Here is a 17249-nt window from a genome sequence, read left to right on the forward strand (position 1 = left end):
TCTCCAGGGTCAGGCCCTGGGCTGAAAGCTGCACTAAACCGCTGAGCCACCCAGGATGCCTGAGATATAAAATTCTTTAGTTTAACTGTGATCATCTCTTTTCATGCCTCTCTCACCCTTAATATTTTTAAACTTACATGGGTCCTCATTTAAGTATGTTTTCTGTACATAAAAGCATCACACCTCCATATTTCTAACCTAGTGCCTTGAAATCGTGACAGGTTTAGAAAATGGAATTAGCTAAGCAGCATTATGGATAAAAATGTACTCTCTGAACTATTGCTGATTATGTCATCTATTATACTGACTAAAGTTGAACTGGGAAGAGTCAGACTAGACAGAGCTTGGCGAGGCTAGCCTGGAAAACTTCTCTGGACCTGTTCACTACTGCAATTCCATCTCCTTGTTCCATTTCAGTCCCCAACTAAATTTATAGATTCCCCATCTATAATAACTTGCTGGCCAGTTGCCTCCTTTCCAGTATGACAGCTAGACCCTTGCCAGCTTCATTATCCATGTTGGACCTGATTATTGGGCTTATTATTTACCTTGTTTTATTCTCATGAAGATCTTGGCACCTGTATTTCCGAGGCTACTCTGACCTGAATCTAACAATCTCTAATGCTCCTTTCACAACCATCTATTAATTCCTTGACTTCTCCCTTCTCTATATATGCTGACTCCTGCCCGCCCCCCGCCATCTATGAATTATTTTCCAAACACATCTCTATAGTTCTACTCAAATCTAACATCTTTCCATTCCTATTTCCTCCTCCCTAATTCTAATCTTCTTGACTTCTTATACCTGAGCATTGTCTCCTAACCTATTTCCCTACCTCTCTGATTCTTCCACTTTCATTGGTCCTAATGTCCTATTCAGTGTCTTCTTGATTTAAGATTTAGGTGGCCTCCACAGTGTCTCTTTTCCATCATATCTTCTTTGTATACCTAATATTTTAACCAAATGCTTACTGTTCACCGAATTCTCCCCCATCTTTTCCTATGGTTCAACATAATTGTCTAATCAACTTTTACAGAGTACATACCATGTGCTAAGTACAATGTGTGAGCTACTCCCTGTGGAGGTGAAGGGAACTTAGTCTATTGAGGGAATCAGATATAAAGAAGTCATGTTTATATAAGGTGATAAAGACAAAGGGGATCAATGGTCTTTGGGAATGCAGAGAAAATACTAATTTTATTTGTATAAGAATCAAGGAAGGTGTCAAGAAAAAATTGAGTAGGGAATAGAAGAGGGAAGTGAAAAGGAGGCTAGAAGGGGAAGGAATGGAAGGAGTAAGGGAAGGGAAGAGGGTGGAGGGAGGCATTCCACGCAGAGGGAATATGAAATGCATGATACCTGGAAGCAAAAAGTGATCTAGCATATTAAGAGGGGCAGAGATAGCTAGAATATTTGGAAGTATAGGGAGAGAGAAGCAGAATGAAAGAAGAACATAACTTGAGAAATTGAGGATTGATTGAGAGGGGTGTTATATACAAGCCAAAACAGAAATACTTAAAGCAAGTTGTCAGACCTATTAATTTTACAGCAGTCATTTAGAGGATAGACTGGAGTGGGGAGAGAATCATGGCAGCTCATTAATTCCTTCTATCTGGAATGCCTTTCCTCTATACTTCCTCATCCTCACCTCCCAAAAGACCATTCATGAAGGTCCATCTCAAATGCTGCTGCTACTGGTAAAGCTTTCCCTGATCTCCTTCCTCTCTAAAAGTGACATAGTTCTCTCCATTTAAAACTCCCATGGAGGGCAGCCCCGGTGGCTCAGCAGTTTAGCACCTGCCTTTGGCCCAGGGCATGATCCTGGAGTCCCGGGATCAAGTCCCACATCAGGCATCCCTGCAGGGAGCCTGCTTCTCCCTCTGCCTGTGTCTCTGCCTCTCTCTGTGTCTCTCATGAATGAATTTAAAAATCTTAAAAAAAAACTCCCATGGAAAATTTTGCTTCTCTTTCAGCAATTTATACATTATACATTTATTAAAATTTGTTTATGGCTTGTTCCCTCCCAACAGATTCTGAGAGCCTTGAGAACATGGATCTAGTTTCATTCATTCACCTGTCTTTCCCACTGTTGTGCCTAGTAGACTACCATTACCACAGGGGGTGCCTTGTCAATTTGTTGAATTTATTTAAACTGGTATCCTGAAGATTAGCATTACTCAAACCTCAGAGCTTATGTTGTCTCAGGTCCAAAGGCAGAAACATGATTTGCTTCCCTGTATTGCTTTTTTGTTTTGGTGGTTGTTGTAGTTGTTGTTGTTGTTGAAAAAGGTCAAGGACAGCACACATGCTAGGGAAAGTTACTTAGACTCTGAGACCTGAGGCTTAAAGGCCTTTGGGGAAGAACATAGCAGCCTATTGCGATAGGATATGAACCCCTCTTCAGGCCCAACTGGGGGGAAGGGCAGGTAAGCAGGGTTGCTTTACCAGTTTAATTGAGCATTTCCTTGCTTCAAAATACCTGTCTCCATGCTAATGTTATTTCAGTGCCATTAAATTACATGATTTACCATGATCAGCAAAGCAATTTGTTGTACATAATTCCAAAAGTGGTAATCAATTTTATCTCAAAATATATTTTTAAAATCCTGCAAAATTTATTGTCCCAAAATGCTGATCAGTGAGGAGAAACAAAAGCAAGCCAAGAACTGTTTGTATTACAACTATACATTACTGTCCCTCTCCCAAATCATACTTATAAGCAACCAAGACATAAATAAATTAAAATGTGGGGAAATATATGCCTGTAGGTTGTCTCACAGCTGAGCTTTGAAAATACATAGGACATGACCCCAGGATTATCTATTCAGGGGTTGGCCTTCTAATTCTGCAGAACAAAGGTCCAAATAATTGATAATCACTAAGTTAATATCTATATACTTAGTTTTCTCTTTTGAAAAAAATGTAAACCTAACAGAGCCAATTTTACAAGATAATTATCAGTACAAAATGAAATAACATCTGTAACCATATCTAGCTTACTACTTGGTGGTTATTCATTCTCTTACTCTCCCCTTTCCAACTCATTAAGCTCCCATACCCTTTTCCATCTCTTCTTTATTTCTTGCCAAGGTGTGTTCTTTCTATTTTCAAACCTTTATGATTCCCTTTAATTATTGAAATCTACAAATAATTTGGCCTTTATCAAGTCCCTGCCAAGATGGAGTTAGTGAAGGGGAGGTGTTAAAGGAAAGTAAAATTTGAGTTTTGTTTTTGTTTTGTTTTGCTTTGTTTTGTTTTAGAGAGAGATAGCATGCATGAGCAGGATTTGGAGTGTGCACAGAGAGAGAGGGAGAAAGAGAGAGAATCTTAAGCAGGTTCCACACTCAGCATGGAACTGGACGCAGGGCTTCATCTCATGACCCTGAGATCATGACCTAAACTGAGATCGAGAGTTGGACACTTAACCAACCAAACCATCCACGCACCCTTCCGCTGAGTTTCTTAAAAGGAAAGTTGGCACAGAGGAATCCATGATAGCTGTGTGATTCCATCTGACCCATAAGATTCTCTCTGAATCAGAGGGCCAACCATCTGATCAGTTTATTCAGTTCCACTACAAATGAGCCCTTCTTGCCAAAAGATGGGGACTTTGACATGCTAGCCACTCCTCTCCACTTTCTAAAAATCTCCAGCCCTTCTTTTTGTGTAAATACAACAATTAAGCATATCTTTCTCTTTTCCCTGGCACCTGTGGTTTATTGACTGCTCTCAAGTCAGGTCTTGTATAGAGTGAGAAGAAAGTTTGGCAATTCAGATATATAAATGTTAGGGGAAACTCAGGACCATCTGATATTTTTTAAATTGGATGATTGCCTAATATAGACTTCTTATTTTACAGATAAGGAAATAGGTAAAATGTCACAGAGATTGAATCATATAAAATTCTGCTCACTGCTTCTTGTTCCATGAATGTTGTAGCTATCTTTTATAGTATATTCATGTAGTAAGATAAGTGATTATACATTTGAGATTTTTGTAATAGCTGCTTGGCCATCAGCAGTCTGTGCTACTTTAAAAGATTTATTTATTTGAGGTGAGGAGGGGCAGAGGAAGAGAGAGAGAGAGAGAGATTCCTCAAATTCCCTGCTGAGCACAGAGCCCACCTCAGGGCTTGATCCCAGGACCCTGAGATCATGACCTGAGCCAAAATCAAGAGTTGAATGCTTAACCAACTGAGCCACCCAAGCACCCAAAGTCTGTGTTTTTAATAAAGAGACGATACTTGGCTGAGAACAAGGTCTAGAAAAAGGGGGGTTGTAATAAATGAGGACTTATAGATGTGATGGCATATGGTAGACAACTCCATCTCATGTGGCCTTGTTTTCTATTGATTTGCATATACCTACCAACCAGGTAGGTGGGCAGGAGATAATGGGATATAGATATGTATTCTATGTCCTGAAAATACCAGATGATGTAGGGATCTTTTCAGAAATTTCAAATTCTCTTTGTAGTAACACTTTAAAATCTTGCTGGGCTGGGAGGAATATTTGTCAATAACAGGTCTGAAAGTTGAGAAACCAAGAAAGGAATTCTCTACCTCTTTCCATCCCTAACAGTCAAATTTTAAGACACAGAGAGAAAACATCTGAGTGTGATGTACATGTGTGTGTATGTATGAAGTACCTTATTTTTGAAAAGCTTTAGATCATCTGAAGAAGAAATGAGGCAAGCAGAAATAAAGCCAATCACCACGTACATACATTCCTTATCTCAGGTCACTCTCGACTTCACTCTGCATCCTTTGGCCATGATTAGGTTAAATATATTTGTATCTGGGAGAAGGCGTAAGTTTTCTTGCTTCTTCAGATTTCCATTATGAATAGTAAGGTGGTCTAGAGGGGATAAAAGATCTAGGACGTATGAATGAAGTATATATTTAAAATTGAAATGAGATAAAAACAGGGAGGGAGACAAACCATAAGAGACTGTATAGTTGAGAGAACTGAGGGTTGATGGAGGGAGGTGGGTGGGGGATGGGCTAAATGGGTGATGGTATTAAAGAGGACACTTGGGATGAGCACTGGGTGTTATATGTAAGTGATGAAACACTAAATTTTACTCCTGAAACTAATACTACACTATATGCTAACTAACTTGAATTTAAATGAAATTTTTAAAATTGATTTATATAGCAGGTATAAACTATGAAACAAACAAAAAAACAATAGTAAAAGAAGTCAGTCTGTAAACAGGTAAATTCCAGTGAGCCTTTTTAGACCTCTCTAACTGAAATGACCTTAAAACAGAGGCAAAAATACATTTAATGACTAACATTATATATTTAAAATGTGCAGGTTGGACAGCATTTGGACTTGGAATGAAACAATAAGAGGTTACATTCATGGATAACCAACAAGATAAGGCTGTCGTTGCCTCAGCCAATGGAGAAAACACTCTGATTAATGGGGTCAAAGAAAATGGTAAGAGAATTTCATTATGGTATATACTATCTCTCCTAGTAGTCTTTGTTATTACTATAAATTTTTAGTGTCCGTCAAGTTGGAGCAGGTTAAGTCTAGGGTGCCTCTGAAATTGATATTAATCCTAAATTTATTCCACTAAATTTCTAACTGGGCTAGAAGGGTCTCTAAGAGTTATCTAATCCAAACACTTTGCTCTTGCAAATCATCTCTGTCAGATGAATACTTAAGTTCCTCAAAATTCCTAGTGAATTATAAATATACTCTGATATGTGGCTTGGAATGTTTAGATTAAGAGAAACTTCCAGAACAGAGATGTGAATGATAGGACTAAGCTTTATAGCTTAAAACCATAAATATCCCATCTGAGCATTTTCCCACCCAGAGAAATTGACTTTTCTATTGATCAAGCAGTCCAGTTATTACCTTATTTCTGAAGAGAGCTCTGTCTGTGTCTAAAGAAAAAGCTGAATCTAAAGAAATACTGTTTTTCACTTGTGTGACTATTCAATATAAAATCAGTGTTGTTCTTTAGCTTTGTAGTTTCTAGTTCTAAAACAAAAGAAGCTGAGCCTTAGCTTATATAAGATCAAGTACCAGAAACTGATCAAGGGAAAGAGAGTGAGTGTGGTCTAAGACCATTAACTTTATTTCTGTCATTTCTTTCCCTTTTCTCCAGATTCAGAGGACCAGGATGTGGCAGTAAAGTCACTGGCAGCTCTAGAAGCTGCTGCACCAATCCAGCCTATACCGATAGTTCAAAAAGAGACCCTGATGTATCCCAGGGGTCTCCTGCCTCTGTCTTCTAAGAAACCTTGTATGCAGAGCCCTCCATCTCCTTTGGGGCTAATTGAAGCACCTGAGCATGCTGCTAATAGTGCTTCTGTGAATGCCATCTCCCTTACATCTGGTGTTGCAAAAAGCCTGCATACATGGTCACTGCCCAATGAGTGTGAGAAAGCTCCATTCGCCATAATGGAGCCTGCAGGCATCTCAGCTCTGAATGGGGACTGCCTCATGCAGCCAAGCCGGACTTGTTTGGGCTGCTTCATGGAATCCAAGGATGCAGTAGATCCTGAGCCAGGGATCAGTCTGAAAGTTGGTGATCTAAATAAGGATTACGAAACCTGTGCAGTTTCTGATATAGGAATTCAGTGTATTAATGCTGGAGAAAACATGAAATATGGAGAGCAGCTGCTCTCAGACCAGCTCCTAGGCTTCCCTTTGCACAAATCAAGGGCAGGAGAAAAACGAGAAGCTGAGAAATCTGACATCGACTTGGAGGATCCAGCTCAGAAAAGCTATTATGAGGCATTACTGTTAGACAAGTGTAATACAGAAGAGGCTTTGCTGGCAAATTCCAATCAGGATTGGGGTTACTTTGAGACTTTCATTAGTGAGAGTAAGATTGAACTGCTTGACCTCTGTTCCAAAAATGAGCTGTCTGTCAACTTATTCTCTGAAGAAGATGTGGATAACTACATGTTCGATGATGATGAGTCAACACTGGGCAGTGATGTCTGTTCCTTGAAAATTCGGTATGAGTCCTTCCAGGACAATGTTCGAGACAAGACCACCCTTCTAATGCAGGAGGATGCCCAATTCAACTTTTTTCCCAGTGTCTTTACTACCTGCCCCAAGCGGGAGTCTAAGAGTGGGGTCCTGAAACAGAACAGTGACCTTTCCCAATTCAAAGTCCCTGATGTGAATATCATCTGGGGGGAGGAGGATAAAAACTTGGACAAGAAGAAAGGCAAAGAAGAGGGACAGGAAGATAAGGGTATAGAGAAAAAGGATGAAAAGGATAATGGAGAAAAATCTGCCTTAAATAAACCATGCAATGGGACTGAATTAGGGCAATTTAAGAATCCAAAGCAGGGCCATCTTGACAATTCCTTGGAGGCATCAGGGAATTTTGGTGATGACAATTCCTTCATTGAGGTTTCTTATGATGCCATGGGGGAGATCAAGGACTGTAGCCGCTATATGGCTAGGGGCACAAATTCTGGCAGCTCCTCCTCCCAGCAGAACTATGGGCTGCGAGCCAAGAGAAAAGTCAGGTACAGTGAAGATTATCTATATGACGTTGATTCACTAGAGGGTGAAAAAGTAAATGAGAGGAAAGAATGGCTTCCAGGTGGTTCCAAAGAAGAAGATGATGATGAATGGTGTCCCAAAAAGAGAAGAAAAGTAACCCGTAAGGAGCCTCCTGTTATTATCAAATACATCATCATCAATCGCTTTAAAGGTGAGAAGAACATGCTGGTGAAGTTGGGAAGGGTAGATTCCAGTGAGACAACAGTGAATTTGAGTGAGAATCAGCTCAACAAATATGCCAAGCTTGCCCCCTTGAAGGGGTTCTGGCAGAAGAAGAAAAAACAGAGAAACAGCAACACTGACTCCAACAAGATACCCTTATGCCAAAAACAAAACTTTGAACCAGGTAGCTTTGAGGTGTCATTTCTGCCACCTGCTCGAAAACGAAAATCTAAACTTGGCAATAGGCACAGAATTCACAGAATCCCATCTGTGGAAACTTTAGCAAGTAGTAAGCAGATATCACTCTGCAGTGATCAGAAGCAAGGCAGTGCTCGTAAAGAAGACGGAGGCCTGAAAGGTACTCTGAAGTCAACACCTTTGGCTGTACCCAGCTGTGCAAATGGATTGCATTTAAATGATGTCACAGGCCCTGACTCAGTAAAAGTCAAAGCCCAAGATGCAGGATTTAAGGGGCCAGAAAGGAAAGTGCTCAACAAAATCAAATTTAAAAGTGAAGCCAGGTTAAAATCCAAGAAAATCAAAGCTGGGCAAGAAAATAAACCAATTGTTCAAATGAGCCCCCTTTTGGAAGATCAATCCTCTATGGCTAATTTAAAGAATGAGCCTATTCCTGGGACCTCAAACAGCTCTCATCTATCTGAATTTCATGAGGCAAAGGTTTCTAAGAATTCTACTTTCTTACCAACCACCTGTTCTTCTGAAATGCCTCTATCATCTGCTAATGTTGCCAACAACATACCTGTAATCCCTGGAGGGTATCTACAGACATTGTTAGATGCTTCTGATTTGTCAAATAATACTGGTATATCATACTTCACTCACCATTCTCCAGAGCAAAATGAAGGCAGCCTCACTCAAATGGAAAAATCTTTTGTGCCTCTCCAGCCTGTCCAGGACTGTGTGCTTTCCGCATCCTCTGAGTCTGAGCTGCAGCAGTCATCCCAAAACTTCAAAATAGAATCAAGCAACTATGGAAATGTGTGGCCCAACAAGCCTACTTCTGGCCCCCCGGAATTCATGGCTGAAGTTTCAAGGGAGATAGCTCCAACCCAATCTAATGAATTTGGAGTCTCCCAAGTAGTCTCCATGGGAAATAACCTCACAGCTACAACATACAATCGAATCTGCCTCAATAGTAGTGGCAGTAATTGCAACAAGGTCTTATACGCCTCTGTGCAAGACACCCAACTCCCATCTGATGACTCTTTTCAATTATGTCACTTTAATAATGGAGAGATATGCTTTCCTTTCCAGCAGGGCCCAGCCAATATGGATGATGATCGGCTCTTTAGCTTTGATTCAATGGCCCCACTCTCTGTCAACTCAAGCAATTATTGCTCCTTAAGCTTGAAATCCTGTGAAAAGGATGGTGATGATGATATTACTGATGACTTCCTAGCCCATTGCAGCCCCAAGCTGGTGATCCAGCAGAGTATTGATGAGATAACACCATTAAAGGAGTCTACTGACCTCTTGGATATCTCCAACTTCACTCCTGACAAATTCCGCCACTCATCTCTCTCAGAGATGTCCCCACCTGACACCCCTAGTCTTTCCCCTCAAATTACCAGATGCGAGAGTATCAAGATGCTAGGAACACTGAAGGAGTTCCAAGAGGGCATCCCAGGACCATTGGGCAATATGGAGAAAACCAAATGGGACTGCAGTACCCTTTCACAGCAGGTTCAAGTGAATGATGGATTTGCTTTAAATAACCATCAGTTTCAGTTCCATATGTTCAATGATGAGGATTCTGTCAGCCTGCTCCAAAAAACTCCTTGCCTATCAGCATTTAATGATCCATCTGATCAAATGAGTACTAACAACAAAATGTCAAAATCAAGAAAGAAAAGTTCACCCAACAAGAGTGCGGCTATGAACCAAAGCTCTTCTCAGAAAAACACCAGGAAAAAATCTCTCAAAGCCAACAACAAAGGGATTGAAAAGCCACCTGGCAAAACCTCCCGCCAGGCCCCTAAGTCGATGAAGAAAGGGAAATACATGGCTGCAATTAATGGAGAGAAAATGCAAATTGGCATTGGCCGTGGGGGAGGCCAAATCAACAGCATATCCTCCACAGAGAAGACATTGGCCGAATGTATCCAACATGGTAGCCCTGTGGCCTCCATGAAGATACCAAGTCAAAAAGGACTTTCTGGAGATTGGACTTTGGGGAAGGAGAGCAGCTCAGCCTGGAGCGACCTGAACATGGGCACCAACACCAATAACCTCCTTGATGATGACCAACGGGAATTTCAGGAGCCTTCCTATATCTTATCCAACATCGCCTCTGGTATGGCAGATGTACAGAGATTCATGATGGCCTCCATAGAGCCCCTTTGGGAACCCATGGAGCACCATGGGGATCCCAACATATTCTACTCCCCAGAGTCCAATAGTCTAAAATTAAAAACCCTCAAAATATTGGCTGGGACACCACAGGAATCTAAGAAAAAAGTCAACAGTGGGTCCCCAGGAGCCACTAAGAATCACAGGTCCATCAAGGGTGTGAGTAAAAGCAATGGGAAAGCAGCGATAGGTGATCCTGGTCATGCAAACATGCATGGTTATGAGGACTCTCGCTCTGCCTTCTTTGATAAAAAGTATAATAACCTGAGCACTTTAGGCAATAATGGACCAACACACAAAAAGTTATATCGTCACAAATCCAGCTCCAAGGTCCTGAGAGATGAGAAGTGTAAGGGAAAGTGCGTGGAGCGAGAACAGGTCCACAAGGATGAGGCTGGGACAGCTTCTTTTGAAAAACTAAGGTAATACTGCACCAAAATGGCCGAGATGATGTACCCTTAGCTTTCCTACTGCCTACTAAGCCCACAGTCCCTCATTTTTTCCTTCTTGAAAGCAAAATTTGCATGAAAGAAACTGTCCCATTCCCTTCTTTTTTCAAATTAAAAAGAAAAAAAGTGCATGAAAAATCCCTACACCTTTAAGCCACCCAAAAGATTGGGCAATTTTGTTATGGCTTAGCTAGGGATAAACTCTAACAAGGCTACGTTTTCTGCTATTCAGCATTAGTTTTTACTGATTGAGAAAATAGAACTAAAATATGCTCTTGAATGATTTTGGGAAGGGAAGGGCTTTGCAGTAAAAAAAAAAAAAGTTTTGAACAACAGAATCAAAAAGTTTTATAGACAAAAGGGCAAGACCATTTAAGCAAAAAGAGCATAATTTGGAAAAACAAAATCTCATCGTGTGGCAAGTTGGAGTGCTTTCTAGTGCCCCCTGTATTTGTATTTCTTTCTGCATCATACAGCATTTAGTATGATATAAACAAATTTAGATTGTATGATCCCTTTGTGGGACATACACTAAAGCTAACTAAGGTGGCATAAATTGTTTGGTTTTTCTGCAGGGATTCCGACTACAATCTCCTAAAAGCAGAAACAGCATTTTGGGTTTTACCTGTGTTTGAAGAAGAAACTCATATTTTCCAGAAAGACATTTGATGTTTGTGTTTTATTTCTTTCAAATATGCCTTGTGGTATGTATGTTGACATGTAAGTGCTTAAAAAAAAAGAATTTTGAAGTGTGGGAATAAGTCTTTGGAAGCAAACTTTAATCTGATGTTTTATGTAAAAGACTTCAAAAGTCATACAGTTGCACAAGTAGTTTATGCACTATTTACCCAAGGAAGAAAAGGAAAACATTGTGCCAAACTACAAACAAGTGACTGTATTGTATATATTTTTACTGCTATATCAACATTTGGTTGTGAGTATTTGGGGAGTTTGTCCCTGTTGATTTACTAGAAACATTCCAGTGATTCTTGCTATTAACCACCCCCACTTATGTGGATAGCACCTATAGATCACAGTGGAAAAATATGTTGTGTTACACAATTTACCAAAACTTAAAGGATACTGTTTGAAATGTGCCAAATTTCCTTACCTCATCTCACAGGTTCACCCCACAGTTTAAAGTTCATTAATGAATTTTTAAATATATATGCATACATACATTATTTTGAAATTTTAAACCCTACTGTCCTATATGGAAACATGAACAATTAAATAAGTCACAATAAAGTTTTGTTTGTTCCATTGTCTAACAGTTCAATTGTTGAAAAAGTCTGGAAGTCATAACAGCTAAGTCCATCAGGGACCTAATATATGCATTTATAAAACCTTTTACAAGGAAACAAAACAGCTGCTTTAAAGTTTGTTTTCTAAAAGCAAAATCTGTAGCTGAAAATTATTTAAAGTGCAAAGTTATATTGCTGATACTTTATATCTCAGTTTTATATATTTTATAATAGTCTGGGATAAATTATAAAATAGCTATAAAATCAACACTAATGATAAATGAAGTACATAGATTGTTTTATTTAAGTAGTTTCATAAATGTTTTGTCAAAAGTGCACTCATATCATGGCTTTAGTGTTCTTTAAGTGTTTAATCTTGCAATGCCAATGTCATTTAAAAAATGTTAAGGCATCTCAGTTCAACTTCTATGAATTAAGTACATATATTAGATAAGCTGAAAAATTTGTGGTAACAACTAATCAGGGCCATATATACTTAGTCTGAGGATGACTAGTATTTGATGCCAAACACTAAACTTAAATTTCAATTTTTTATATACATTTTTGAAATCACATTTTTATTCAGCCCTTCTCCCTTTTGTCTTTAAATTTCACAGCTTCAACACTACTAGTGTTGCTTTTTCTTCCCCTTTATTCACCACTTGACTTCTAACATTTGACCTATTTTCCTTGCACAGTTGAAGGCCTGTGTGTCTAATGACTGATGCATTATGGCACAGATGAGATAATGGATGTAAAAGCGCTTTGTAGATCGTAAAGTGCTATACAGATATAGGGGATTAATATTATTAATGTTGTTGGTTGTTGTCGTTGTTACTCTTACTATTCTTACTAATACTGTTACTAACCTATTAACTTGTGAATATATAGGCTGTGGGTGGGAGGGTGGAGAATAAGTGGGTGGGGGAAAGGGAGACTTAAAAAAAGGAAGATGTTTCAAAAGGAAAAACTTGAGGAAAATATAAACCTACCTAGTCATTGCCACCTAAATATATTCACAAACAGAGAAGCAACATTTGAAAGTAGTCAGAGAGAAATGGAAGGAAGCCTGTCACATATATAAGTACATACACTTCCCAGTTCATGATTCCTTTCACCAGCCTGCTCTACTACTTATAACTAGGTAGTAAAATGAACAAGCCTGTGTTCTTGATGGTGTGATTGTGTGTGTCTATGGAAACGAGTGGGTGAGGAGCATTTTGTGAGGCTGCTTCAGGCCTGTTCCTAGGCTTTGATGCTCTTGTGCGGTGAGTCTTAGACAATAACTTAATGGAAAGGCACCAGATGAAACATGTCTCCTACTCTACAGCTGCTGTCCAGAAGGGAAAATAATCAAACTGGAACACTTTCTTCTATTTCTCCACTCTGATAGCTAGCTGTTTATGCTTAATACTATGGCTGGTTCTTAGGATCTAGAATTTGTTTTGTTTTTATTTTTTCTGTTTTGCAGCTAAATTTTGGTTTGGAATCAGCAACTCTTCTTGTATTATGATCCCTAAGACTCCAGACCTCAAAGTCACTTACAGGAATGGAGTGCTTTTTATATAATCAAAAGGTGGCAATTAAAGAAGAAATACAGAAAATGTTCCATGGGTACAATGTGTTTTATATAAAAAAGTATGGGAGGAGTTGTCCCAGTTTTTCTCAGTATCAGTTCAGCTTTGTAAAATGGGGTGGGGGTGGGTAGAAGGACAGCCTGAAACTTTCAGAAACAATTTCCTTGTCAGAACTTGCTATCACAAGTACTTTGGAATGGATACCTCTTTCAGTTGCTCCTCTGGAGTCCATTATGGGCCAATTCTAGGACACGGTTCATCCCTTTCTCCAAAGAGAATTGACATTTTAAAGTACCGTTTTTAATGGCCTACGTGCATTATATGTTTTTAACATATGTTTCAGTGACTTATAATCAGTCATTTTGTACTAAAACATAACAAGAAACTAAGTTTGATTAATAGAAAGATAAGAAGAGGCTTATTCTCTTAACCTCATTTAATATCCTCTCAGTACATTACATTCTGAGCTCTTCAGTTTTTATGGCTTTTTTGGTCCTGTCACTGCTCACATTTTTTTTCTTCCTGTCACAACATAGTAGGCCTGACTTTTTGGAGCTCCCTTATTCAACCACCTGCCTTAGTGGAGTGAGGACCATGATATAAAAATAATGTTTTGTCCTATCACTGATATTTCAAGTCAGATTTTTGGAATTTTCCTTGATCTGAAATTCCTGATTACCACTCCTTTCTAACACCTCTCTGAGATGCTACTTCCTATTTATGCCTCCTCAACAGAATCCGATTTGATCTTTATTCTCCTGGAAATGGTATTCTCCATTATTCTTCTTATTTAATGTCAGTCCTTGATCTTGGAATTTTTCTTCTTTTATAATTTTATATTCCACCTCCTCAAAGTGTCAGAGTTTAAGAACCTTAGCCAGGCTACTTCTGGAATTTCAGAGGGCAACTTTCTCACCCTTAGTTATCCTTAATTGTCTTGGCCACTTTTAAATCTAATTTTAAATACAGAGTGAGAGAGAGAGAAAGAGAGAGAGAGAATTTGAGAGAATTTCACATGACTAAGGAAAGTTGGAAACTCCTTTTCCTTGAAGGTCTGTAAAAATATCTCTGATCCTTTTTCTGCCCTAGTTAGATGCTAGACTATGTGGAGAGGGTGCTGAAATTGTAGCCTTGACCAAGGTTCTTCAAGATTTGGGGGTTATGTTTGGGTTGTGATAACTGGCTTAGGCCAGTGGCCTCTCCAGCATCTCATATACCAACTTCCTCACATATGCTGCTTCCTCTAAGCTTTCTCTTCTGACTTCTTGTTATTCTGTGCAACTATGTGTTAAGGCCTTACCTTCTCCTAATCTTTTCAAACCTCCTGCACTACCTTGACTGTCACTTCTTTAGCCATCTTCCTGAAGTCTTTGGTGCTAGGTGGGCTTTTGTGACAACTTTTACCTTCTCTGATCTTTTTCCTTGCTGAGAAGCATCTGTATTTGTGCAGGGGGGAGGGAGGGACAGGGAGGGGGCTAAGCATGTATGTAAGAGAGAGAAGCATAAAGGATGTTTCAAAAGCTGTAAACAGCTCTGGCTAGCATCCTATGTCCTGTTATGTGAGGTTCTGCAGTTTTAGTGAATTTCTGTTTTAGTGGGTCCTAATGAGCATTTACTGCCTAAAGGAGAAAAACCACATCCAAGGACCTCTTAACCAAGCTTGCTCTTACCAAGCTGAACCAGTCTGACGCAGATCTGCCACATCTTCAATTTACAGATGCTCTCAGAACAGTTCCAAGAATTGAAGAGAACTGAGTTTCTGTCCCGAAGAGAAGAATGGAGCACTAGCTAGTCCTAACTAGAGCTAGAACTATAAGGTTTTTTCCCCTAGATTATTAAGCAATTATCTAATTTCTGGAGTTTTATTTTTACCTAGGATTTTTTTAAATGATAGCTTATTATAGGAATATGTCCTTTTATGAAATAAAATTAATATGAAATTTATTTTCTAATGATAAAATTCACTAAGCCCACCATTATGTTTAGGTTTAGTACCAAAATCAAACATTTAGTAAGTAGGGATAAAATAGGGAACTTGTCAACACAATGTAGGCCAAGGATTCTTGTAAAGGTTTCTCAAGGACCTAAGAGAGAAAAAAATTTAGCTGTGCTGTTTAACTTGGGAAACACTGTCATCAACTTGAAGGTCCTCAGCCAGCATGGGACCATTTTGATGGCAGTACACAGGCTACCCTTTAAGGCACATTTTTTATTCAGAGCATTAAACAGTAGCTACAGTCATGAAGCAGAGCCCCAATTGTAGCTACATGATACTTGAGATGTACTCTTGGTTTCAGAATCATAACTAAGAAATGAAACAACTGGAGAAGGACAATGTAAAGAGGCTTAGTACAATGCTTAAGGTGTGAATGAGGCTTTTAGAATCAGTATCTAGGTAAGTAGAAAAGAAACACTCAACATTGAATGGAAAAGATGTCTGGTCCACCTATCAGGTTCAGTGGTTTCTGAATCTAAGACATCCCTTTCAGAAAGGAGAAAGATGTTTAAATCACCCTGCTTCTTTCAAAGATACCTGGTTTTACAGCACAAAAGATAAGGCTTAGAATGAAAATTAGAAGAGGCCTTTTGTTTTTGACTCCCAGTGAGGAGGGTTGAAAGCTTAAAATGCTCTACTTGGATACCTGTAGCACTGACTAGAGTTTGCTGCCTACAGTTTTGAATGTACTAGTCCTTAATTTAATTTCCATAAAACTGAATGCACCTCTTTAGTAAATTACTGATTTATGGTGCTAAAGAAACTATTATCTCCATTGTTCTCCTCTCCCAAGCCCTTTAAACATTTAAGAAAATTTAAAATAAACATGTTAGAGGCCCTTTTTATGAATGTAACCTAAGTTTCTGTTTGACATATGACACTGCAACTTTAAAATGTTAGGAAATTGTTTGCCTTTTTTCTTTCAGAGTTAAGCTTTATAAATAACCTGTAGAGTCAATTGAAGTATAAAGCTTAAGGATCACTCTTAAGACGCCTACAAAATCTTGTATATTTTTAAGTGTGCCAATTTGTAACATATTTTGTAAGTGTATATTTTTCTTAGAAAAGTGCTGTGAAGTGTCTGTATGTGAGAGTTTTCCTTTTTCTGCACCACTGGGTGCTAATAAAAGGATATTTACTTCAAAGTTTCTGGTTTTAGAAACCATGATACAAAGAAAAAATACACTTTTGTTGGGAATTTTGTAACACAAAACATGTTGTGAAAGAGTGTAGTGATCTTGTGCAAATGAAAATGAACATTTGTGAGCTTCTTGCTGTTTTATAGATTTTCTTGTAAATTATTCTTGTAACACCTCTGGTTTTGTTGTTCTTGTTGCAAAAGTTTTAAATATTTGTGACTGAGTGTATGGTGAAACTGTCATAATGTACCTAGCTGAGTTTTGTTATTGTTTATGGAATAAATAAAAAGAAAAGCTTAAAAACACTGCTTTGGAATCATATGTAACAGAAATCAAAACATTTCTAAATAAATTCTATGTCCCAAATAAAAAGTTCTTTGTCTAGAAATTGATGGAGCTAGACACTATTATGCTACATGAAATCAGTCAGCCAGAGAAAGACAAATACCACTCATAGGTGGAATTTAAGGTGCAAAACCAATGAGCAATGGGGGAAAAAAGAGAGAAAGAGAGAGGCAAGCTAAGAAACAGACTCTTAACTATAGAGAACAAACTGATGTTTATCAGGGGTTAGGTGGGTGGGGAGATGGGTTAAATAGGTGATGTGGATTAAGGAGTTCACTTGTTGTGATGAGCACTGGGAGATGATGGAAGTGTTGAATCACTATATTGTACACCGGAAACTAATATTACACTGTATGTTAACTGACTGGAATTGAAATAAAAACTTTTAAAAAGTTCTTTGTTGTCTAGAGCAGTGTTTCTCAAAC

General features: G+C 38.7%; 1 protein-coding gene across 3 annotated transcripts in view; it reads left to right on the top strand.

Annotated features, from left to right (window-relative positions):
• NEXMIF (neurite extension and migration factor) overlaps positions 1-16784 on the top strand; it is a 131554-nt gene extending 114770 nt beyond the window's left edge. For 2 of the 3 annotated variants that reach the window (XM_077890306.1, XM_077890307.1), the window contains 3 exons: positions 5320-5445; positions 6125-10496; positions 11099-16784. In XM_077890306.1, coding sequence (XP_077746432.1) covers positions 5367-5445; positions 6125-10496; positions 11099-11192 — 4545 coding nt within the window. In that variant the 5' untranslated portion in view covers positions 5320-5366 and the 3' untranslated portion in view covers positions 11193-16784. The remainder of the gene's footprint in view (positions 1-5319; positions 5446-6124; positions 10497-11098) is intronic. The other variant, XM_077890308.1, reaches the window with a different exon arrangement.
• Positions 16785-17249: the final 465 nt, after the last annotated feature.

The sequence above is a fragment of the Canis aureus genome, chromosome X (genome assembly GCF_053574225.1).
Source record: "Canis aureus isolate CA01 chromosome X, VMU_Caureus_v.1.0, whole genome shotgun sequence".
In the NCBI taxonomy this organism is placed as follows: domain Eukaryota; kingdom Metazoa; phylum Chordata; class Mammalia; order Carnivora; family Canidae; genus Canis; species Canis aureus.